Source organism: Nyctibius grandis, chromosome 10 (assembly GCF_013368605.1).
Source record: "Nyctibius grandis isolate bNycGra1 chromosome 10, bNycGra1.pri, whole genome shotgun sequence".
In the NCBI taxonomy this organism is placed as follows: Eukaryota; Metazoa; Chordata; class Aves; order Nyctibiiformes; family Nyctibiidae; genus Nyctibius; species Nyctibius grandis.
The window spans coordinates 18,211,152-18,234,112 of NC_090667.1; the positions used below are offsets into that span (position 1 = coordinate 18,211,152).

The 22,961-nt window shown below is 40.1% G+C and overlaps 2 protein-coding genes across 5 annotated transcripts; one reads left to right on the forward strand and one right to left on the reverse strand.

Moving 5' to 3' along the window:
• Positions 1–228: 228 nt before the first annotated feature.
• Positions 229–18,327, forward strand: NEK4 (NIMA related kinase 4). 4 transcript variants are annotated; one of them, XM_068408767.1, is made up of 16 exons: positions 229–501; positions 4,010–4,276; positions 5,207–5,404; positions 6,257–6,364; positions 7,025–7,179; positions 7,857–7,995; positions 9,328–9,741; positions 10,184–10,237; positions 10,463–10,606; positions 11,480–11,620; positions 12,008–12,071; positions 12,473–12,579; positions 13,908–13,996; positions 14,654–14,859; positions 16,466–16,599; positions 17,333–18,327. In XM_068408767.1, exons 1-16 carry the CDS (start codon positions 409–411, stop codon positions 17,423–17,425), a joined length of 2,406 nt encoding a protein of 801 aa, XP_068264868.1. In that variant the 5' UTR covers positions 229–408; the 3' UTR covers positions 17,426–18,327. The 4 variants fall into 4 exon arrangements, with proteins under 4 accessions (XP_068264868.1, XP_068264869.1, XP_068264867.1 ...); XM_068408766.1 differs by having other exon boundaries at positions 231–501; positions 7,857–7,998; XM_068408768.1 differs by lacking the exon at positions 5,207–5,404 and having other exon boundaries at positions 230–501; positions 7,857–7,998.
• Positions 18,328–20,049: 1,722 nt separating this feature from the next.
• On the reverse strand, positions 20,050–22,933 carry SPCS1 (signal peptidase complex subunit 1). The gene is made up of 4 exons (XM_068408771.1): positions 22,697–22,933; positions 21,650–21,709; positions 21,221–21,307; positions 20,050–20,253 (listed from the first exon to the last, which is right to left on the reverse strand). Exons 1-4 carry the CDS (start codon positions 22,730–22,732, stop codon positions 20,131–20,133), a joined length of 306 nt encoding a protein of 101 aa, XP_068264872.1. The 5' UTR covers positions 22,733–22,933; the 3' UTR covers positions 20,050–20,130.
• Positions 22,934–22,961: the final 28 nt, after the last annotated feature.

Consider the following 22,961-nt stretch of genomic DNA (forward strand, 5'->3'; position numbering starts at 1 on the left):
CCCCTCCCTTCCCGGGGGCTCAGCACACGGCTGTCACGCAGCAGCACGCCAAGGACTCTCGTCAGACACTCTTTTTGAGGGGACGGCTTTGTTTCTCGGGCCGTGACAAGAGGGAAAGCTAGCCTCATCAGGGCTGCTTCCCGCCTCCCTCGCACCTCCCTCGGGCTCCCTGCCCACCCCTAACATGGCCGCCTCTCCCGCTTCCAAAATGGTCGCCGCAGCGCCGCCGCCAAGCGCTCGCACCATAGAGACGTGCGGCCGTCCGCTCTGCACGCCGCCGCGGCGTACTCTCTATGGCCGTGAGGGGAGCCGTGGGGAATCTCTATGGCAGCGGCGGCCGCGCTACCGGGCGGGCGGGCCTCGGGGGCACGGGCCGCCAGGTACTGACCGGGCCCGGGCGGCGGGAGGATGCCCCTGGCTGCCTACTGCTTCCTCCGAGCCGTGGGAAAGGGCAGCTACGGGGAGGTGAGCCTGGTGCGGCACCAGCAGGACAGCAAGCAGGTAGCGAGGGGCTGGTGGCGGGGGGGGCACGGCGGCCGGGGCTTGGTGCGGGGGGAATGGCCGTGGCCTGGTGTGGGGGTGCCGCTGCGGCAGTGGCCTGGTTGGGGCGTGCGGCTTGAGGCCCGGCCTGGGCATGTGGCCCTGATCACAGCCCTGGGCATGACCAGGGCTGTGGCCTGGTGTTGGGGCACAGCTGTGGCCATGACCTCGTGTTCAGGTGCGACTGCAGCCACACGAGCTGGGCTTGCCCGTCGAAGTATTCCTGTTTTCCTCCCTTGTCTATGAAGACTTTTAACTAAAGATGTGGAGAAGGCTCTTTTTCTCCCCCGTTTTAATCTCAAAAGAAAAACCCCCCAAAATCCTCACTTTTTCTTTTTCATTTAAATAAAACTATGTACTGGTGGTTTTGTTTGTTTGTGTGTTTTTTTAAATGTATAATGCCTTGTTTTGGGGAGGAAAACCTAGCTTTGGTAGTCCTTTGGGTGACAGGAAAATACAGCCCACTCTTTTTAGTGTGAAGCAGAAAAGGTTGCTCTTGGGTTGTTACAGCTTGTGTAGTCTCTTCAGACATGCACGTGTGGTGGAGATAAAAATGATAGCAAGGATGGCAAAAAAAGCTTCTGGTGTTGGCTTTCACTGTCATCGACTCTGCTGGAGGGACGGGCCTTGTGTTTGCTGTGTCCACTGTGGCGGAACCTGGCAGAGTTTTGGTTATGTCAGAGTTGAAGTTCAAGCCTTTTTTTCTTTGCCTTTTTGTTGGAAATTTGAAATAATCTGTCTTGCCTGGCCAAAGCATATGTGTTTGATAGGAAATGCAAGAGGATAAAGAAATGGGGATGGAGAACATCTGCAGAGCAGTACCGCAGCAGCGTTAGCTGTGAGCCTTGTGCCCAGGATTTGGCTAGAGATGACGGGAGAAGCGTGTGTGCCCAGGGTGATCGGAGCATGTGTCCTTTCTGGATGAAGGCAGGGAAGAGGCTGGAATCCAAAGGCGAATCCCTATGGCCTGTGGGTTGGGTAGCAGCAATGGCAGCAGTCGTTCCCTCCAGGCCAGTCACCACAGTGCATAGTCCAATGTCCGCAAAGGGTTGCTAACCTCGTCGTCCTAAAAGTAAACAGTGAATTGAAGTGACTTTCAACCGTATATGGGTCCTTGGATTTCACCTCTTTGTCATGCTGCTGATCATTGACATTGGCAAGAGCCTTGCTTCCTTATCGTTGTTATTTTATCTTAAATGTTTGATGCATTTTACTGTGTCTTATCTTTTGCCAACTTTTACAAACTTTCTTCTGTAGCAGGGTGATTGGGATTTTTTATTGTGGCTTTGGCATAGTGCTATGTGTTCTGTGAAAGAAATTATATTTTATTTAAGTGTATTTGCTGTTAACTGAATGCTAGCTAGGAGAAGTGGCTCCAAATGTATAAAACAAAAAAAAAAAGATTTTTTTTTTTTTACACAATTTGGTATCAAATAAGGCCAAGAGGATTGCAATAGACTTCATGGGAATCTTGCAAGGATAACATGCTCATTAAACCAGATATAACCAATGCCAGGTTTAAAGTTAGGCTATATGCATGCTTTTTGCATTTGGGTAGTATCGTCTAAAGACAGATGCTGATATAAAGCTAAAAGCTTTTGGTTTCCATGCCCAAAGATACAGTTGTAGTTGGTGTGTCACATAGAACACAGTAGTTACAGCATTTCCATTTATCTTAAGCTTAGATGATGCTCTACACAATTAGTTTTGTTATATTCCTAGTGGGAGCTGTGCATCGTTACAGGTTATAAGAATTGAGGAGCTTGTCTAATATCCAACAGACTTCTGAAACACAAAATCACGAGGTCCTCTTGATTTCTGCATAATTGCTTCCCTTGGTATATAGGGGGCATTCTTTCTCAACATTAATTAAATGTGCTGGGCTAAATTAATAGGGCCAGCCTGTGAAGTCGACACCCTAAGCAATTGCCAAGGATACTGAAATTGAGTAAGTAATTATTTTTTTAGGCATTTCAATTTAAAAGCTCTCAGGTAAGAGTGGAGTCAGGTGTATACCATGGCATGATTGTTCCATGGAAAGCTGATGCCCTAAAAGTGATTACTACAAAATTTACATCAGGAAGGGGGCCAGATCAGACCTAAATATTGGTGCTGTGTATGATGAATGTGTGCTATGGATTTTATTGTCTCATCTTCAGCTTCAGTTATATTTTTGCTAAAACATTAAATTTCTTAGAAATACATTTGACATAGTACATATTAGGGAAGTAAATAACAGCTTTCATATGTAGTTTTCAAAACATTCTAAACCTATCTTAATACAGAATAAAAAACACTGAGGATTGAGCATAAGACCTTTTGGCTCTTTCAGTATGACCGAGAATCTCTACTGCCCTGTTCATTTCTTCTGCAATAAGTTTAAGCCTGCATATGCAGAAGCTCATAAATGCAACAGGTAATTAATATGGTTATCTGGTAGTTTTAAAGCAAGTTTTAAAAAAAGTAAATTACATCTGCTTTCAGTGTTTTGAGAAAGTATTTTTATAATGTGCCTGTAACTGTACCAGCCCTCCAACTGCATCTATACTCACTGCGTTTCTTTTCCTGGTGAAAGCTTTTTCATATTGTCCTGTGCTTCACTGTTTGGTAGACTTTTTGTACAAAGCAATTAATCCTAAATCAGTTCTGCCTTGGCGATCTTCTGCCAGGTGCAAATTCTTTAGGAAAAGAATGAACGGACCTGAAAAGCTCAGCAGCATTATTTTGTGCATTCAGAAATTCAGTTCTGTTAAGTGTTTCTTGTGAAGATGAAAATGGGGAATTTGTCATCTAAACCTTGTAACTGAGATTTTAACAATTTTTTTGTTCTTCAGATGTATGATCTATGTTCTCCAAAGTTGTGAGGTGTTGCTTCTTGAGTTTCTCTTTTTTTAACAAAGAACATATATTTCATTTCTAAAGAAGTGAAAGGAAAAGCCCACTTCTTAAAATAAAATCAAAGGAGTTGGGCTTGGTTTTCTAGCAGAGAAGAGCAAAATAAGTCTAGTCATATGGCTTTTATCCTAGACATCATTGTAATTTTTTGCATATGACTGCATGCTTTCCTTAATGTTGTTATACTTTTAAAGTTACTATTGAAATGGCCCGTTTTGAGAGTAACTGTGGTGCACAAACAGGTGTTTCAGGCTTAAGAGATGATAGACATACATTTAAAAAGGGGAGAGGGGAAGGGGAAGATAAATGTGAATATTAGTCAAAAAATCACAGAACACCAAAAAATTCCTGTGCAGAGCTTTATTCAGGCAGATGAATAGAATAGCCACACCTGCTCAGTTTTTACAACGTAATGGTAGAAGTGATGTATAACTGCTAGACAAATTGCAATCTCTATATAGAATAATGCGTGGAGATTTCAAGTACTGTATTTCCTTTAGATTTGGGGAATTTCCTAGGACTTCTGCATAGTTACTTTCATCTCTCATGATACACCTTGCAATTTCTTTTACAGTATGTCATCAAAAAGTTAAACCTTAAAAATGCTTCCAACCGAGAGAGGAAAGCAGCAGAACAAGAGGCACAGTTGTTATCCCAGTTGAAACACCCGAACATAGTCACCTACAGAGAGTCCTGGCAGGGGGAAGATGGCCTGTTATATATTGTTATGGGCTTCTGCGAGGGAGGAGATCTGTATCACAAACTGAAAGAGCAGAAGGGCAAACTTTTGCCTGAGAATCAGGTGGTGGAATGGTTTGTCCAGATTGCCATGGCACTGCAGGTAAAATAAAGTATAACTTTGTCACCTTCAGATATAAATTTAATGTGGCTCTTTCTGTGTTTAAAAATTCCACAGTTGGGCTACAGATTTTGAGTTCCAGTGTGGCTGGAGTAGCATCTAAATACGATGGTTATTAGTACATTAAAAATGTTCACAGATTATTGCAGTCAAATTAACTTACTATTTTCGGTAAGAAGTTGCTATCATATTTTATGTCTACACCTATGTATCACAGTAGACAGTGGTAACCTCCAGGGTGTTTGCAATTCTAGTCTGAAATGCTTCTCTGGTTTGAAAGTTTAAATTAAATTTACAAAATGTAGTTTTAAAAAAAAAAGCAGATTATTTCAGAAGCATTTTGTGTTCTGTGGTTTTTCTGGTGTGTTTTAGTGGTAAATTTAGACTACTAATTCATCACTTAAATCTTATTAAATCTATTAAATTTGTTGAACTTTAGTGTTTGGGGGTTGGTAGACATACGCAAGTCTACAGTACTGCCTGGTCTCGTTTATTGTAAAACTAATTTCCTATCCCTATTTACACAAAGCTCACACTGGGTTTTCCACTGAAATTTTATACTAAAGACTAAGACTAGGAAATGATTGTCAAGAAATGGAGGCCGCAGAAAGTGAGTTAAAGTCTGAGTCTTAACTTTACATTTTTATTTCCTCTTTTCTGCTGGCTTTTTAGAGCCACACAGGGCGATTTCACTAAAGCAGTGCCGAGTTTTGGGCTCATGTCTGTATCAGTCATTCTTAATGTTAATTCACTAATACTGTCTTTAGCTGGGGCACTCCTGACTTTGATAGGGATGTATGTGTCTTTTCTGCATTTGTATTTTCCCTCTTTGACTTGTGTGATATGGTTTTACTTTTCAGTGTAGAAGAACCAATTAGGAGATACTTAACTCTATATGTTTTTTCCCCCCAGTATTTACATGAAAAGCACATTCTGCACAGAGATCTTAAAACTCAAAATGTTTTTCTGACACGAACAAATATAATCAAAGTGGGTGACCTGGGAATAGCCAGAGTGTTGGAAAACCAATACGACATGGCCAGCACTCTCATAGGCACACCATACTACATGAGCCCTGAGCTCTTTTCTAACAAACCCTACAACTACAAGGTAGAGTATGTTCATACAAATGTCATTTCTATTTCATTAGGCAACTTATTTTGTTTGAGAACATTACAATCTTATCTGTTGTTTTTAATTTCTTATTGCTTCCAACTCTTTTTAATGTCTTCAAAGACCAAACAGAAAAATAGAGGAGAGATTTGAAGGAACCTTTATTTCTGGAACTGTGTTTGCTGCAGTAGGTGGGAATTCATAGCATGTGATAAGTTATCACAGCCAAGGTGTTCAGCACGCTGCCTGTACCTATCACAGCATGCCAATGTAAACAAAAATATCAGTCTGTGTTAGCTGCATTTTCTAAATTTATTATATAACGGACGGGAAGCTTTGTACTCAAAAGTCTGTATTAGACATAACAGCAGCATTAAAAAAAAATTTCAAGTAGAGAAATAAGCAGTGTTGATGTGGATTTAAAATATAACAAAATAAAGCAAATGTGCTCTTGTATACCTGTGCAGCTCTTGCTGCAAACTACATGCACCATAAACATGTCTACCATGAGCAAGAGCTGAGGGGAAACTGTTCTTCCAATGAAAAATCAAAAGATTTTCATTTGCCACTTAGAGCTGATACTGTACTTGAAAACAAACAAAAAAATCCTACAAACAGCAACTTTTGACACTTCTTTTCAGAAAAATCTGGTGATATTTGGAAGAAAATAATTCAGTTGATCAAAATTAAAAATGAAATAGTGAGAATGAAGCCAAAATTTGCAATAAGTTTGGTCTTCATTAGTTTATTGTCATTAAAAGCCTCTTTGAAAGCAGGTGACTAAGTCTGGAGATAAAACTTCTATAACTAATAAAAAATTCCCCACACTTTTTTTTCCCTTTTTTTCAGTCTGATGTTTGGGCGTTAGGCTGCTGCGTTTATGAAATGGCTACACTGAAACATGCCTTTAATGGTAAAGACATGAACTCTTTGGTTTATCGAATTATTGAAGGAAAGGTAAAAACTTCTAAATTTTTTTTATCTGTGCTTGGATTTTCTGTCTAGAACTTGAGATTATCTTTTCCAATCAGAAATATTACATGGGGTTAAAAATATTTTGCATGTTAAATGCATCATGTATGTTGTAGGACTAGTATTTCATGGTGGTATATGATGTAGCATCAGACCCAGGGAGTTATTCATTTGTAGATATTGATAGAGTTTCTTGTTACCCTTTTGTGTAACTAGTATATTGATTAATTTTTGAAGTTCTGAGATGACTGGCTGAATTTACTTCTGGTTTAAACATTGTGCGAAAAATTAAATCACTATTCATGTGATGCCATTTTCCTATTAGGTAAGACTAGCTTATTTAAGTGTCTTGCTTTGGCATATAATGAAGTTAATATGGATTTATTTTATATAAATTTTTAAGCCTATTCACAGAACTTTTAACTGCTGATATTAATAAAAAATTACAAACAGTTCTTAGACAAAACACTTAGAATTTCTATATTCTGTTTGATGTTATGCACTTCGGTAACTTTCAGCATATGAACAATGAGACTTTTTATGCAACGTATGTAGCTGAATGTAACTGTTGTGCATAAATAATCTAGCAGTAGCCCCTATTGATAGATATGTTAAATAATATCAGACTTCCCTTTCCTTTTACAGTTGCCACCCATGCCAAAGGATTACAGCCCACAGTTGGTAGAAATAATACGAACTATGCTCAGTAAAAAACCTGAGGAAAGACCTAGCGTGAAAAGCATACTACGACAGCCATATATCAAGCACCAGATTTCTTTGTTTTTGGAAGCCACAAAGGCGTAAGATATTTTCATTTGAGTGATTCTGTGTAAAATATTCATGTTACTGTGGTCTTTGTTTTACAACTTTTCCTATTTTTTTTGTAGCAGGATAAAATTAGTTCTGTTATGTGTGGTTATAAAGCATATGAACATATGAATTTCTTTAGATTCTTTGAGAAATAGGAGGGAATTAGAATGGAAACTAGTTTTTTGTGCAAATGCAGAATAAAACTGTGCAATGGTTATGATTGCACATCTTATTCAGAGAGTTAAAAAAAAAGTAGCACCAGTATTTTCAAGGAAATGATAGGAAACGTACATCTTTCTGTATGGCTCTTTGAGGCTATTTATCAGCTGTAATACCTTGTAATACCAAGTTCCTTTTGATATTCACAGATATAATTATTTTTGTTTGTCAGGTTTAGTCCATTATTTTACTGCTTCCAGATAGGACTGATCTTGGTGCTATGCAGAACAAGTGTTCATTGCTGGCAGAGTCTGAATGGTGTTTTTAAGCTCCTTTTATAGAGATGAAAATGAGTATGTTGTGCACAGTCTGTTGAAAAAGCCCCATATCTTATACTCTGTATGTAAGCTGTTTAGTGGAGTGGATTTTTTTAATTAGCATAATCTAAAGAAATACCTTAAGGTCTTGTTGATAGTGATTGAATTAGCAACTTTTATTTTCTTTACAGGAAAGCAGCCAGAAGTCATAAGAAAACAGTGAATTCTAAACCTAAAGATCCTTGTTCTGTGGTCTCAGTAAAGAATGAATCTCATAGCAGGAATGTTACCCACCAAAATGACTCCTTTGAGCAAGCCAGGAAATACAAAGTTGTGAGATATATTTTTCTTTTAAAAAACAAAACTCACTTGCTTTTTCTAGAGAAAAAACTCAGTTTTATGAGAAGTGCCTTGAGCATGCATGAGAACATAGATCTGATTCCTAGCAACGTGTAAAATTCGTATTTAGGAAAGAATTGTGTTTAGGCAAGAGTGGAAGTAAATAAACAGCTTTGGATCAGTAAAAGTAATTGCAATGTCTTAATTACAAGATGTTGATGAAACAACATACGGTTTTTCATTTGTGGGTCACTATGTGAATTACTCATGGAGTTTTTGAGGTCAAACTTTTTTTTCAAATATTTGATGAAAAGTCATGATAATTTTAAATACGTTTTTGACCTGAAAAAAATAATTATAGTTACAACCAAAAATTGTTTATACTTGGAATTCTTTCCAGTGGTTAGAACAAATTTTTTGTAATGGTCAATGTTGTGCATGATTTTATTTTCTGTAATGAGTATGCTATTCTGGGTTTAAGCTTTCAGTGCTGAAATACTGAATGTATATGGTGTAATACATCTTAAAAACTGTTGGTACTTGTTGGCTCCTCCCTTGTGGAAGAGCCAAGGGAGTACAACTTTTCTTTCGTGATCCTGGTGAAAAGTAGGTATACTGCATGTGTATAAACCAATGCCTGAAATAGGTCATTTGCAAATACAGTCTGTATCTCTTTAAAAATGCAGGTTGCGGCCTTTTTGAGGCTCTTAATCTGTAATTGATCATAATTTCATTGCAGTTCCTGTACCCTGGTATGCTGTGTGAGCCGACACAGGCAGGACGCAGGAGCAACCACAAAACCACAGATAAAATGCAAAGAACAAATTTATTCCCGTTACCTCACAAATGGGGAGATCTCTGAAGCAGCACCCGGGGCAAAGGCACGCAAGCGAGGGTGCAGGCACCGTGGAGCTTGGTTCCTGCTAGAGAAAGAGCGAGAGATATTCCGGGCCTGCTGCCTTTGCCTGTATATTAGGGGTTTCTTTCAGGCAGTAGTTTTCTACTGCGCTTTGATCTTTCTCACAGCAGGGCCGGAATCTCAGGCATGAACAATTACGTGCCCCTGAGTCTTACTACAGGGCTGTGTTATCTGAATGCGGATGTTCTACTTGTCCAGCACACAAGACTAAACAACAGTTAGTAGTATGATATTTGTGTTTTTCGACACACCAGGTGCAAGTCACTTGAGCGTGTTTACAATCCTCCTTGCCAGTCTTCCGTTATATTCCCACATATGCAAATGATTTTCCTTAGGTGCTTAGAGTATTCTTTCATACATGCATATTACCCAAAAGGTAATTCACTTTTTTGTTTTAATTTTAGAATGAAGAAGATTGCATTATCAAATATAAAGCCACCAAATTTTGTCCCTCAGAGACTGTTGAGTTGGAAAGAAAACCAATTAATAATGATTTGAACAACCTGGGAGACTCCTTAGCTACAGTTAGTGAAGTGAATATTGATATCTTACCATCTGAAAGGATGAAGTATGGAAGTGAGAAGTGTGGCAGTGAGCATATTCCAGAGAATAATAAAGGAAAGTATTTAAATGTTCCAGGGAATTCTAAAATAACATCCAGTAGCCCACCAATTAAGGAAGATGGACTACAGCAAAGAGCAAAGCAAGCTTTTAAAGCTGAAAATGAGTCTAAGGAGCCTTCTGTTGATGCTATAGAAGATGGGGACACTTTGAAACTCCTGCAGCCTGTATCAAAAGACCAAAAGCAAACTGACCTGGTAATGCATTTATGCTTACTTGAAATAGACTTTGAAATGGATTTAACTAATGACCAGCTCTTAAAATGTAGACAGCTGCTGCACATGTTTTTCTGTCAAAGTAGGATGCTGCTGATGCAATTATTGAGATGCTTAAGTAGTTAGGAGCGTTGGCTTCAGATTCGCAAAGGCAACACGGTGAAGTAGTTTTAGGCCTGCATCTAGATGGTGGAAACTCTGTTTTTAAAGGGAGCAACAATTTTCTTTTCCAGCTGAGAAGAGAGATGGTAAGAATAGTTTTGTAACTTCTTTGTTCTATGTTCTAAATAGGCCTGGCTAATCTGGAGTTGGTCCTGATTTGGATGGGGGGGCTAGTAGGTGGTGATTGTCTCTTCATTGCATTTTGGTCTAAAATGAGATTTTCCTACACACTTTTCTGAAGAGAAATCATTATCTATTGTAGAGCTTGGATTCTACTGAAAAGCTGCTAGCACCGTTTGTTCCTGTTGTAATTCAAGTAAGTGTCCTTCTTTAAAGGTTTAGTAGCTTAAAAATGCTGGTACAGCAGGTATTTTTTCTAACTGTCTATCAAGTAAGAGTTTCTTGTGGTTGTAACTGTGATACGTTGAGGTGGATGCAGTCCAAATAGTAAAGTGGCCTGTGTTCATTTTTTTAAAAGGTGTGTATATGTAAATCTGGAAATGGCATGTCTACATTTTTAAAAAATACTTTTACTTATTAGGATGATGTCTGTCATGGAGCTTCAGGAGATGCTCAAGAAAAAATTACCTCCCACTTGCAGCCTCATAGTTCTGTCAGTGAACCCTCTCTCTCACGGCAGCAACGGCAGAAGAAAAGAGACCTAGCTGAAGTCTGTTCAGAGAAGGTGCAGATACTCAAAAAATAATTCTCCTCTTTCCTTTAAGACTCCTGCATTTTTTACTCTTTAAAAATGGGACCTTTTTTTTTTTTTTTAAAAAAGAGTGGGTTTTTTAATTCCATTCTTGTTTCTTGTGTATCTGTATAACTTCATTGGTAACAAAATGCAGAACACTCAAGATGTCCTTTAGAAGCAGCCTGTGTAAATCTTTGAAAATCTCAATAACCCTCGCAGGTGTGAGGTGGGTGTGCCAGATGGGCGCAAGGAAACACAGTGAACTGTGGGCTTTGCCTTTGCTGTGCTACTGTCTTCCGTAGCAGTTTCTATCAGGACTTCTCGCTGTTTGTGACTACAAAATACATAGCAGTGCTTTTCCTGACTGTTGCGGATAAGGCTACTTGTAGTGGGTAGTAGATTGCTAGTACTCTAGAACAGACACGTGTAGTGGCTGCCCTAAGCTTATGAGTGCAAACTTGAGGAAGAAAATCTTGTCATGCACATGAGATAGGGCTCCTGTCAGTGCTTCCACACTGAGCAGAGAGATTTCTTTGGGGAAAGGTGCCAGCTATACAAGGATAGAGGAGAGGGTGATTGGTGATTGATATCCTGTTTTACTCTTGCGTTTTGCTGTTTGAGGGTGGGGACAGATATTGCAAAGGCATTGGCTGAAAAATAGTCTGGGAGAAGAGGGATAAGATGTAGGGGTGGAGGGAAGGGAAATGGATGCAAGCAGAGGTGTAGAGAGGGAGGGATGAAGTTGGGAGATGTGAAGAGGTTACAGTAGATCCAGCCTTACCATGCAAGAATGTCTTCTAGATTGCAGAGTATTTCAACTTCTAACGAAAAAAGGTATAAATTCTTGCTCACTTCTCTTTCAAGCTCAGAATGGTTGCTCCTCGGCCTTTACCTTTTCCTTGTGATGTGAACGCAAAGGCGACACAGAGGTGTGCAGAGCAGCATGGTGCTGAAGCCTCTGAATCTGTAAACAGCACCAAAACCAGTCAAGTTGCCGTTTCAAAGGTTAGTGATGAATACTGTGTCAGCTTATTTTTGTCTCTCGTTCCTTCTGAGCAGTTTGTTCTCTTGAGTGTATGCACAGTGAGTAAAGAAATGTGTAGTAGCTTCCTACCTAATGGAAGTCCTGTCAGGCACCTGGTCAGTGCAGGATGAGAAGCTGCCTTGCTGAACCATGGAGGTCAGAAGCTCCTTTTCTAGAGCACATATTAGTGTCATTGACCAAGACCTATTTGTAATAAGTGATTAAGCATTTGTTAGATGATCAGAAGGGCTACTGTAATAGCGCTTTCTTCAAAGCAAAAAATCCTTTTCAACTGACATGGTAGGTGATTAGATAACAAAAGCCATTATGATGATTGCTAATTAACATCAAATTAACTCCTTTTGAAGGAGCGGCCCTTGTCAGCAAGAGAACGAAGAAGGCTAAAACAGTCTCGGGAGATGTTTCCCTCTGGTAATTTTTATGTTTGCATGATAACATTTTATGTTTTAAGTAGGCTAATAACTTCTTTGTGAAGGAATTATAACTTCTTGTCTGTTCTTCACTACCATCCTCAGAAAGATGCACTAAGGGTCTAGTTCTGTGTTAAATAAAAATTTCTGTTAACATGTCTGTATTTTTCTGCTTCTCAGTCAGTTTTGTTCCATTGTGTTTAGTGGTGACAACTTGTCTTTGAAATGTACATGAAGTGCAGAATATACAGCTTTCAGGTAGAAGCTTCAGTGTTTTCTCGTAGCAGTATACCTACCTGCCTGTCTTCTGCCAGGCAATAGACTTTTTCTTGCATGAGCATGAAGCTAATTCAAAATACATGCAGCTAAGTTGTAAATATTGTAAAAATGTCATCTTTCCAGTGATTCCAGCAAGACGAACGTCAAATAGTGCAGTAGTTGAAGCAAAATCACATACGGAAAATCATGTTAAAGTTGCTCAGTCCTCATCAGATCCCAGTATTTCTCAGGTAAACTGGGGTCATCTGCTTTTGGAATATTTAAATGCAGGCACAATTTGGGAAGAAAGTGATATTTTAAAAAAATTTCGATGTGTGAAAGAAACTCTCAGTCAATAAGAGTGCACAGTTCTCTCTAAATATTTCTTTGGAAGTCCTAGGGTAGAGTACAGATCTCTAATCCATTTTTTGGTTTGGCTAGGTCAGTTTAACATTCCAGGCTCACTGTGCATTTTCACTCCACTTGTCAGAGATGAAAAATAGGGATCTCTTACTGATTGTTATGGACTCTTTAAATTGAACTGTTTATTTTATTTTGGAAGGGAAAAAGTTTATCCTGAACTATGCTTTAGTTACAGATCAATAGTCTGCTTTAAATTTGTATTAACAACACACTACCTTTAGCCTGGTACATCTAATTGTCCTTTGATGGTGGTGTTTGAACGTTTTTATTTTTATCTTTTTTTAATCTCTAGTCATGTTAAGTGCATACATTTATGTGCTGGCAATAAGGAATACTTGCTAGATGAAGAGTGAATAGTTTCTGTTAACGTTCTCTTCCTTGTCTGATTTAGAAAGTCTTTTTTAAGGTATTAAACATACATTTGACAATCTTCTGCAACATCAGGGGAATATTATTAATACCAGTAAATGCAGAAGAGTAACAGTGAAGAAATTTTAGTGTGAAATACGAAGTGTAGGCTCTCTTTTCCTCAGCCCAGCACTTGCATAGAAAGTGTTTTGCATGTTTTACTTACGTGTATATGCTTATAACTGGTACCTAAATGCAAAAACTTCATCTGCATTCTACAGAAGGTTCATACGCACTAGTTGTATGTGCATGTGCTAGTGATGTTTTTGCATATTATGCTGTGCACTGAACACAAGACTGTAGAGACCCAAGTAGTTAAAATCTCTGTGTATTTTAGGGAATGCTGGGAACTTACTGAACTGATAAAATTTTATTGAAATATTATTTTTAAATGTGTATTAAAGACCAGTAGACAGGCTAAGGGTAATGACTTTATAACGTAGTTGGCAAAGAACTGACACAGATACATGATTTAATTGTTTTTAATAGAGGGACTTGGTGAAGCATTTATAGTGGTTAAAACCACATGACTGAGATGTAATGCTAGTCACATGAGCATTTCATAAAGTATGTTGATAATGTCCTGTGTATTTAAAACCAAAAGGTACAGCTTTTAAAGATTATCAAGCTGAGTCTGTAAAAATATGCTTGTTGAAAGTTTCTTCTGTGCAAGAACAGTAATTCCTGTCATATTGATAAATTACTTTCAGCTCTTAGAATTTTTGTCATTTATTCCCTCTTCACTTAGAGAAAGAGAGAAACCCATTGCCTGTCTGATGATGAGTTAAGCTCTTCCACAAGCTCCACAGATAAGTCTGATGGCGATTCCAAGGAGAGGTCAGTATTTTGTGTAATACTGTGCAAGAGTTTTCACTGCTATATTGGACCTTGACTTGGAGTGGAAAAAAAATGGCAGGAATTGCTTTCACACTGTATCTCTACATAGTGAGTGAGTGAAGTATGTGATGCATAAGGAAAACAAACTTCATTTAATTAAACCCTGTGACTATAAACTTTCCATGCTGAACTTTCTGGGATATGTGACTGTGTACCTCTGTTTTTTGTCAACTGTAGTGTCCCAGGAAACCAGTCTTCCAGCATCAAAGGGACATACAGTGTCAGGATGCATTAAAAGCATGAGTTAAAAGGTGCCAGTATGCTTCCTTTCCACTGTGAATGAAGCTGAATTAATTTCTGATTTTGTCAGTGTAAGCAACTTTTCAAAAAAAATACTATTTGTTGCATTACCACAGGTGCAGCTACACACGTAGCAGTAGCCAATAGGATTGTGAATTATTGCTAGGTGAATGGGCCTTGAGCCTTTGTTAGTTGAAATAATGCTGATGTTGCGATTGATAAAGCTGCACCACAAGAAGTAATTTAACATGGAATACTTAGCAGGACCTCACTAAACTTACTGAAAGTCCTCTGAATGCAAGGTGGAAGTTGCATCATGAATGGTGACTGAATTACATCTTTTTTCTCCGCTACTAGAAAAAGCAATATGAATGAAATGAATGACTTGGTGCAGCTAATGACACGGACACTGAAAATGGACTCTAAGGAGAACTCTGAATACTGTGTAACCTTGACTCCAGCCCCAGAGTTTAAACTTCATAGAAAATACCGAGACACTTTGATTTTGCATGGAAAATCACCTGATGAATCAGAGGAATTAGAATTTGAAGAGATTTCTTCAGGTCTGTAGCTCTGTTATTGCTTTAAATGAATGGTTGTCAACTGCCAATAACCAAAGAAAACCTGTTATTGGGCAACAGAAGACAATCCACTCTTATTTCTTCTCAAGTCTCAACAATGCTTACAGAAGTAAACATCTTTCTAAATAATTTTGTGTGCAAAACTGCTCTAATCGTGGTTTACTTGCCAAAGAAATGTGTGATCGATCTGTGTAGTTACTAATGAAGAGAGAAAGCTGGTCTGCAATGTGATTTTTTTTTTTTTTCCCCACATGACCTACACTTAGCAGCTTCCAAAATGAACAGTTGGAGTTGAGTATTTTGAAAAAAGATTTTTAAGGCATTCAAGCAATTTGATAGGTGTAAAGCTTTGTGAATTATGGATAAAGCTGAAATTGTACACAAAGCATTCAACACAGCGGAGGTTTGTATGAGTATAGTTGTTCATCCTCATTGCAGAATTTGGGCAAGCTTATTTTTCCTACAGATACAGGTGCAAGAATTGAATCACTTTTCATATTTAAGGTCTGGTTTAGACCTTAAGTATGTATATGTGTTCCAAAAACAAATTAAAAGTAGTATTTGCTATGACTGCACTTACTGTGCAACAAGAACAAGTGAAAAAGCTGAGGGTAGGTTTTTGAAGTCTCAGACCTTCTTGTGCTTATTGCTTTAAATGATAAGGATTCTACTAGTAACTAGCCTGGTGATAGGCAAAGCAGTGGGAGAACACTGGATTTTACTCTGGTAAGTTGATTCCGCATAGCTAAAGTAGAAGAGAGTTTGTCTCTAAACAGATATGATGGAATGTTGAAGGTACATGTTTCAGTGTTTGTTTTTTTTTTTTTCCTGTCCGTTTTTCTCACTCTTAAGTATTGTATAGTGAGATCCTCCAGCTATTTACTTAGTACCGTTTGGGATGACAGGGCTACTGCATTTCTAAGCTGAAACTTATTTTAATTAGATCAGATATTTTATTTTCAGAAGGTGATATGTCTTATGAGAGGAGTGTTGGTGATTTGAGTGATTAAAAGAGCAAGCTAGTATTCTCAGTTCAGGTCCTAAGGGAGGCCTCCACTTCTAAAATGACTTTCTCTTGTTAGCAGCTTCAGCTGAGGAGCAAAAGATTCAAAGGGTGTTGAGGCAAACAGGCAGATGGCAGAAATGATGCCATCAGTGTTTTACAGTGATTATACTTTTTTTACATTTGCTTGTAAGTACAAGTGATTGAATTATTAAAATATTTGGGTGGTGATGTAATATTAGAGAATAGTACTTTTTCATTCAAATAATATTTGCAATGGACTATACAGCAACCACCTGAAACAAAGTTACAGGGACCTAATTGCGCAAACTGTGTCTGCATTGACTTTGTACTGCCCAGTGTCTTCGGAGTTAGCATCTGAGTGCTTCTGATTCACCATGTTTGTTGATCATTCTAGCTAGCCAGTTCAGATAAGCAGTTATTTCACACAAATAGTCAGCTAGAATTCTGTGGCAATACTTACAATGTCATCCCATCTTCTCCTTCTGCATAGAGTACAAAAACTGACTGTGCTGAAAGTAATTATTACTGCGTTGATCTATTTTTACTTTTTTTTCCTAATAGATATTTTATCAGTTCCTGACAAGATTAGGAGAATGGTTGAAATCCTGAGATCTGATGTGGTGCAAGGATTGGGAGTGAAACTTCTTGAGAAGGTGTACAGCATCATGGAAGAAGATGATGAAGTGAAAAGAGAGGTGAATGTCTTTCATATTAAAATTGTTTAATTTCTTTATAAACCTAGATAAATGAGCAGGGTCTTTACTTCTTTCCCCCCCCTCCCCTTTTAGATACTGATGTAGTAGTGCAAACCTTGATTCAAAAAAGTGTTCATGTAGTCATGGGCAGGCAAGGGCCTAAGCATATTGTAATTTTCAATCTTAAAACGTTTGATTCTGGATGTGGATTATGTTTAACCACAAATTCTTCAGAAAGCATAGGAGCTTTATAATTGTACCATGGTCCCTGAGTTTGTGGAAGATGAAAGGGATGCAAATAATTTTACTCTGTGGTATTTCTCCAATAATAATTTCTTTTGAACCATAATTTTTTGCCTTCACATTACTTTGCCTAATGCCCCTTATGTCTAAAGTGAGAAACAGTTTAATGTCTGTTCCTAATAGAGGTGAGTGAGCAATACCTCCAGCTCATTTGATTCAGAACTTGGTTACAAATAAAATACTCCATGGATACATACAACCTGTGAAGAACTGAGTTATATTTTAGATTGTCAGGTGGGATTTGGAACTCTCTTGCCTTCAGACAACTAAGCTGCTTCTTTTTTTCGTCCTGCCCATCTATATTGTCAAACGTCACATGCTGGTGTCAGTTGAGTGGTATTTTTGGTATTTTTTTTTGTTAAATGTTTTGGTAGTTCCTGCTTTTTACAATGTGAATAAATTTTGTGGGTTTTTTGTGTGTTCTAAACAGCTGCAGTTGCAGGAGCATATGGGAGACAAGTATGCAAGTTACAGTGCGAAGGCACGCCACCTGAAATTTCTTGAAGAAAATGTGAAGTTCTGACACAAACTTTTTGCTTAGAGAAAAGGACTGTTTTATAGCTCATCTGATAGATCGGACCAGCTTACAAAGCACGTTTATCCATTGACCTCGTCTGCTGAAATAAGGAGGTGAACTTGCAAAAAATGTTATAGTTGGTAGTAATATTTTTCATGTTAAAATGTGAACCGGGCTATTGCTTACTCAAAAGAGAAATGTTTATAGTTTAGTTTTTATTATCTTAATGAAACTTTTTAAAGTTGCTTTTTATAGATGCAAAGAGGGACAGATACCAAGTTTTGGATACAAAGGAGTGTAAAAAAAAATTGTTTTAATTTGAATTTGTCATAGCAAAAGGTTTTTGGTATGGTCATGTACTAAATACGGTAACAAAATCTATGCCAAAGCTATGGTGTGATAGGTTGTAAGCTATGACATCAAATAGTTGTGAAAATTTAGCAGGCAGAAACGGTTACTAATTTGTGTAGCACTAAAAGCCCTCCAGGTTCTGTAAATTGCCAAGTTAAAGCACTAAAGGGGCTGGCTGTACTGCTTTTAAGCAGAGCCTTTGCTTTTGTGTCTTATTGCTAAGGCAGTCACCAAGGTGGTGGAAAGTATTTGGTAACTGGATAAAATAAGGCTGAAAATGTTTGAAAGGAACACAGCCATGATTACCATGGTCCCAGCTGGAGAAATCCCTTTGCCTTACAAATACTAATTCCTTTTAGGAATCAAAGTGCCCAAGACCAGGGTCACTTAGAGAAATAGGCATCTTAGTTTTTCCCTTTCTTTGCATCTAGATTGCGTTGCTACACATGCCCAGGCATTGTCATGGACCATCACTACAGAAAATGCACGTGTTTTTTTCAAAGGATAAAGAAGTCAAAAGGGAATTGAACTTGTAAAATAAAATTTTAAAAGCACAACCTGTCTCTTTCCCTGCCTCTAGCTTAAGTATTGTAATCTCCAGCACCTATGAGGAAGACTAACATGACAGTAGTAAGAAAGTGCAATAGCTGTGGAGCCTGCTGCCTCTCACATACTGGATGCTCAAGTTACAAGGTTTGAAGAGGTATTGTATTATGCAGAGTGAAGATGTTATTTTCTCTACCCAGGCAAATTTATTTTAAACAAAAAATGCCACTCTGCAGTCTTCTATCCTAGAACAGTTTCCAATTCTTAGCATTTTTCAGAACTGTGGGGTGTGTACTGTTTTACACTTGTATTGGGTTTGCGTGTCAAGGTTTTGGTCATGGCGGGGGGCTACAGGGGTGGCTTCTGTGAGAAGCTGCTAGAAGCTTCCCCTGTGTCCAACAGAGCCAATGCCAGCCAGCTCCAAGACAGACCTGCCGCTGGACAAGGCTGAGCCCATCAGCAACAGTGGTAGCGCCTCCGTGATAGCGTATTTAACAAGGGGGGGGAAAACCTGCTGTACAACAGCAGCCAGGAGAGAAGTGAGAATATGTGAGAGAAACAACTCTGCAGACACCAAGGTTAGTGAAGGAAGGGGAGGAGGTACCCCAGGTGCCAGAGCAGAGATTCCACTGCAGCCCTTGGTGAAGACCATGGTGAGGCAGGCTGTCCCCCTGCAGCCCATGAGGCCCACAGTGGAGCAGATATCCACCTGCAGCCTGTGGAGGACCCCACGCTGAAGCAGGTGGATACCCAAAGGAGGCTGTGACCCCATGGAGAGCCCATGCTGGAGCAGGCTCCTAGCAGGACCTGTGGCTCTGTGGAGAGAGGAGCCCACACTGGAGCAGGTTTGCTGGCAGGACTTGTAACCCCACAGGGGGACCCACGTTGGAGCAGTCTGCTCCTGAAAGATTGCACCCTGTGGGGAGGACCCGTGCTGGAGCAGTTAGTGAGTAACTGTAGCCTGTGGGAAGGACCCATGGGGGAGAAGTTTGTGGAGGACTGTCGCCTGTGGGAGGGACCCCACGCTGGAGCAGGGGGAGTGAGGAGGAAGGAGGGGCGGAGACAACGTGATAAACTGACCACAACCCCCATTCCTTGTCCCCCTGTGCTGCTCAGGGGAAGGAGGTACGGAAAATCAGGAGTGAAGTTGGGAGGGGTGGGGGGAAGGTGTTTTTAAGATTTGGTTTTATTTCTTATTATCCTACTCTGATTTGCTTGGTCATAAACTCATTTCCACAAGTCAAGTCTGTTTTGCCTGTGATGGTTATTGGTGCGTGATCTCTCCCTGTCCTTATCTTGACCCATGACCCTTTCATTACATTTTCTCTTCCCCTTGTCCAGCTGAGGAGGACAGTGAGAGAGTAGCTTTGGTGGGCACCTGGCATCCAGCCAGGGTCAACCAGCCACAACAGTACTTGTTACAACGTGACACTACTGAGAGCTTGTTTTACACGCGGTTAGAAATATTTCAGTAGAAGCCCAGCTGTGTATTACCTTTTAGGCTATGGCAACAGCTGAACTAGACTTCATTTGATTTGCTGTGTTCCTTTTTACTAAAATACTTGAGTGAGATGTGACCTCCAGTAGCCTTCTAAAGTTAATGCCCCCCCGCCTTCCCCAGTGACTTCACTGAAACTCCAGCCAAAATTTAGAGAGCCTTCATGCTCTCTGCAGGTCTTGGTATACTCATGGTAGTACACAAAGTAGTAAGGAAAAAAAAAAAAACCCAAACATTAAACCAAAAAGTATCATCTTCCAGTGGAAACGCATTTAACAAACTTTAACAAAGTACCAGCATGAAGAACCACATTTTTTTAGCTTTTAGCATGTCTCTTTGGCTTTCTATCTGCTGGCTTCTTTTCTTCTGTTCCCAACTCTTGGACAGGTAGCCACTTCAGAGGATTGCGGCGGTACATAGGCCACGGAGGGAGTGTTAGCTTAGAGAAAAGGAATGAAGTCAGAACATGTAAATCAAGATGCTAGGTAAGTGTTTTGTACAGCTTGGTAGGAAAATCTCATTCCCTATTGGACCAATTAGTCTTAAGAAAGTTCACACAATTTCATACTATAAAGACTATATATACAGAGAGAGTCTACATTGTATACTGCATAGTTGGGCTTAAGTGAGCATGACTAAAGGACCCCAGCTCATTGTAAGGAGGATGACGACAGCACCCACCCTGAAGAAAAAAACGCTAACCCGTGGACTACTGAGGTAACGCCAGCATCTAACACCTCTGTGAAACCTTCCCATTATCTGGCATCAGAGATGATAAATAACTGTAGCAAGACCGACTCCAGGGACGTTTAGCTCAAGAAAGAAGCAGATGGATGATGATGCCGTAGAATTATAGTGGCTTTTCAGAACAGTAGTGTGTGTCCGTTAAGTACTGATTGGTCAAATCATGTTGTGTCTGAACGCTTGACAGGTCTAAGAGCCACATGTAAAACCGGATTCGGTGTGCCCCAATTGGAACGGGACACCTCATGTGCACGAATAAGGAATTACTCTTGTAATTCTACACTTTGCGTCCTCGCCTCTCTCCTTGGTCGGCATGCGCCAGCTGGAAAATTCTCATGACAAGCTACTACTTCACAGAAAGCCTTGCTGTCCTTTCTGTTATCAATGCTATCAGCTTGACTTAAAAGTAACATTGAATTGAAATTAAAAACTAATTCAAAAGCAATATTAAATTGCAGTGTTCTCTAAAATCTTACTAGCATTTCAGAAAAGGCACTTACTGGCTTGTAAAGCACTTTCTGTAGATCGTAGAAAGTACAAATATGTATTAACAATCTGAATTACATAGCTAACATTTGTCTGTGCTGACAGCCCCTTAATGTAACGATTATTTCAGGTTAAATAGTGTGTGTACTTTCTGGTTTGGGGAAAAAAATTCTTACCAAACACGATAAAGCAACTCCAGCCATTACTATGTAGACAGTCCATTCAAACTGTTCAATGATGTATCCATAGATGAAACCAATTATCTGCAGAAAAACAATTGAAAAAAAAATCAAACTTTAAACAAAAACATTTCCCATGCCATGATTAAACGGGAGGTGGGGGGGGGAGGAGTTAAGTAGAAAAATACAGATTTTTCAAAAGCACAGCCCATACATCTTTCTAACCTTGTTTTCAAAACTGTACGCCAATAATGAAAGTAAAAGATTGAAAGAGGAAAAGTCTTAATCCATGACAGCCCCTCTGGTTTTGTCTAAAGCTTTTGGTGACCCAGTTAAGCCAAACAATCAGAAAAAACCCCTTGTCTACAAGCTCAGAAAACAAAATAAAGTCCTTTGTGTTATCACCCATAGTTCTAGTATACTTACGGCAGAGACAAGAATGATTCCCTGAAAAATCTGTTCTGCTAATTTTTGGCCCTTGTAGTCCTGTGGAAAGAGATTTTTTTTGTCAGTTACCCAAAACACAAACCTACCAGTGAAACTCTCTCAGGTTAGTGCCTAGAGTCAGCCTGGCCACAGGTTCTTCAGCTTTTTTGTTCAACTTCCAAACCAGACTGGAATTATTTTTCTTACAGTGTCTGGATTTCAAGTGTAAAAGAATTAAGCTCTTAATTCACTTAACACCTCCCCTACAGTCTTGACCACATCATCTAAAAATAAAAGCAAGCACTGCCTGTTCAGGATAAGTAATGCAAGTTCAAAATATCATTGTAGTTAGCTTAATATCACTGTGGAAAAGCTGTAACACCACAAAAGGGAGTACATGCCTGAGAGGATATGCTATGTATGTCACTTGTGTTTGCATGACTTTAGAAAACGTGGCTCTCCATGAAAACACTTTGCTTTCTGGCTGTATATAGCACAGACAGAAAAGCAGCGAGGGGTTTCCCTTGCCCAGCTGTGTATTACCTTCATGTTGCAGCACATGAAAGTTCTACTTTTAACAAGTGCACATAGTGATAGGACGAGGGGGAATGGTTTTAAAGTGCAAGAGAGTAGATTTAGATGAGATATGAGGAAGAAATTCTTTCCTGTGAGGGTGGTGAGACACTGGCCCAGGTTGCCCAGAGAAGCTGTGGCTGCCCCCTCCCTGGCAGTGTTCAAGGCCAGGTTGGATGGGGCTCGGAGCAACCTGGTCTAGAGGAAAGGTGTCCCTGCCTGTGGCAGGGGGGTTGGAACTGGGTGATCTTTAAGGTCCCTTCCAGCCCAAACCACTCCGTGATTCTATGCCTATTCATACCAAAAAATCGAAATTACACGGAGCGCCGGCCCTCGGTGCCAACAGCAGCTCCTCACACGCAGGTGCCAGCACCGCACGGAGGAAGGGGAACGCTACAACCCGCACGCAGACGTGTCGCCAGCAGCGACCAGGGGCCGAGGGCCCGGGCGGGCCTCCCGTGGCGGCTGCCCTACCATATGCGTGGGGATGGAGCGGAAGATGTTCAGCATGGCGGCGGTGCGGGGCGGCGCCTCACAGTCCTCGTCCTGCTCCTCCACGTTCTCGTTCGAGCCCTGCAGCGGCTGCCGGTTGCGCGCGTCGCCCTGCAAGGCGGAGGCGGCGGCGGCGGCCCGGGTGAGTGAGTACCGCTGCACAGCGCGGCGTCCCCCGCCCCGGACCAAGACCAAAGGAGTCCTGCTGCGCTGGCCGGAAACACGTCGGTTTTTGCTCCGCCCCATC

Excerpts from the sequence above, each read along its gene's own strand:
- NEK4 (XM_068408766.1), top strand. The coding sequence starts at position 409 with ATGCCCCTGGCTGCCTACTGCTTCCTCCGAGCCGTGGGAAAGGGCAGC. Across the intron at positions 9,742-10,183 it reads ACCAAAAGCAAACTGACCTG|AGCTTGGATTCTACTGAAAA; the intron begins GTAATGCATTTA and ends TATCTATTGTAG. Across the intron at positions 12,072-12,472 it reads TCGGGAGATGTTTCCCTCTG|TGATTCCAGCAAGACGAACG; the intron begins GTAATTTTTATG and ends TCATCTTTCCAG.
- SPCS1 (XM_068408771.1), bottom strand. The coding sequence starts at position 22,732 with ATGCTGAACATCTTCCGCTCCATCCCCACGCATATG. Across the intron at positions 21,710-22,696 it reads GCTCCATCCCCACGCATATG|GACTACAAGGGCCAAAAATT; the intron begins GTAGGGCAGCCG and ends CTCTTTCCACAG. Across the intron at positions 20,254-21,220 it reads GAGTTGCTTTATCGTGTTTG|CTAACACTCCCTCCGTGGCC; the intron begins GTAAGAATTTTT and ends CTTTTCTCTAAG.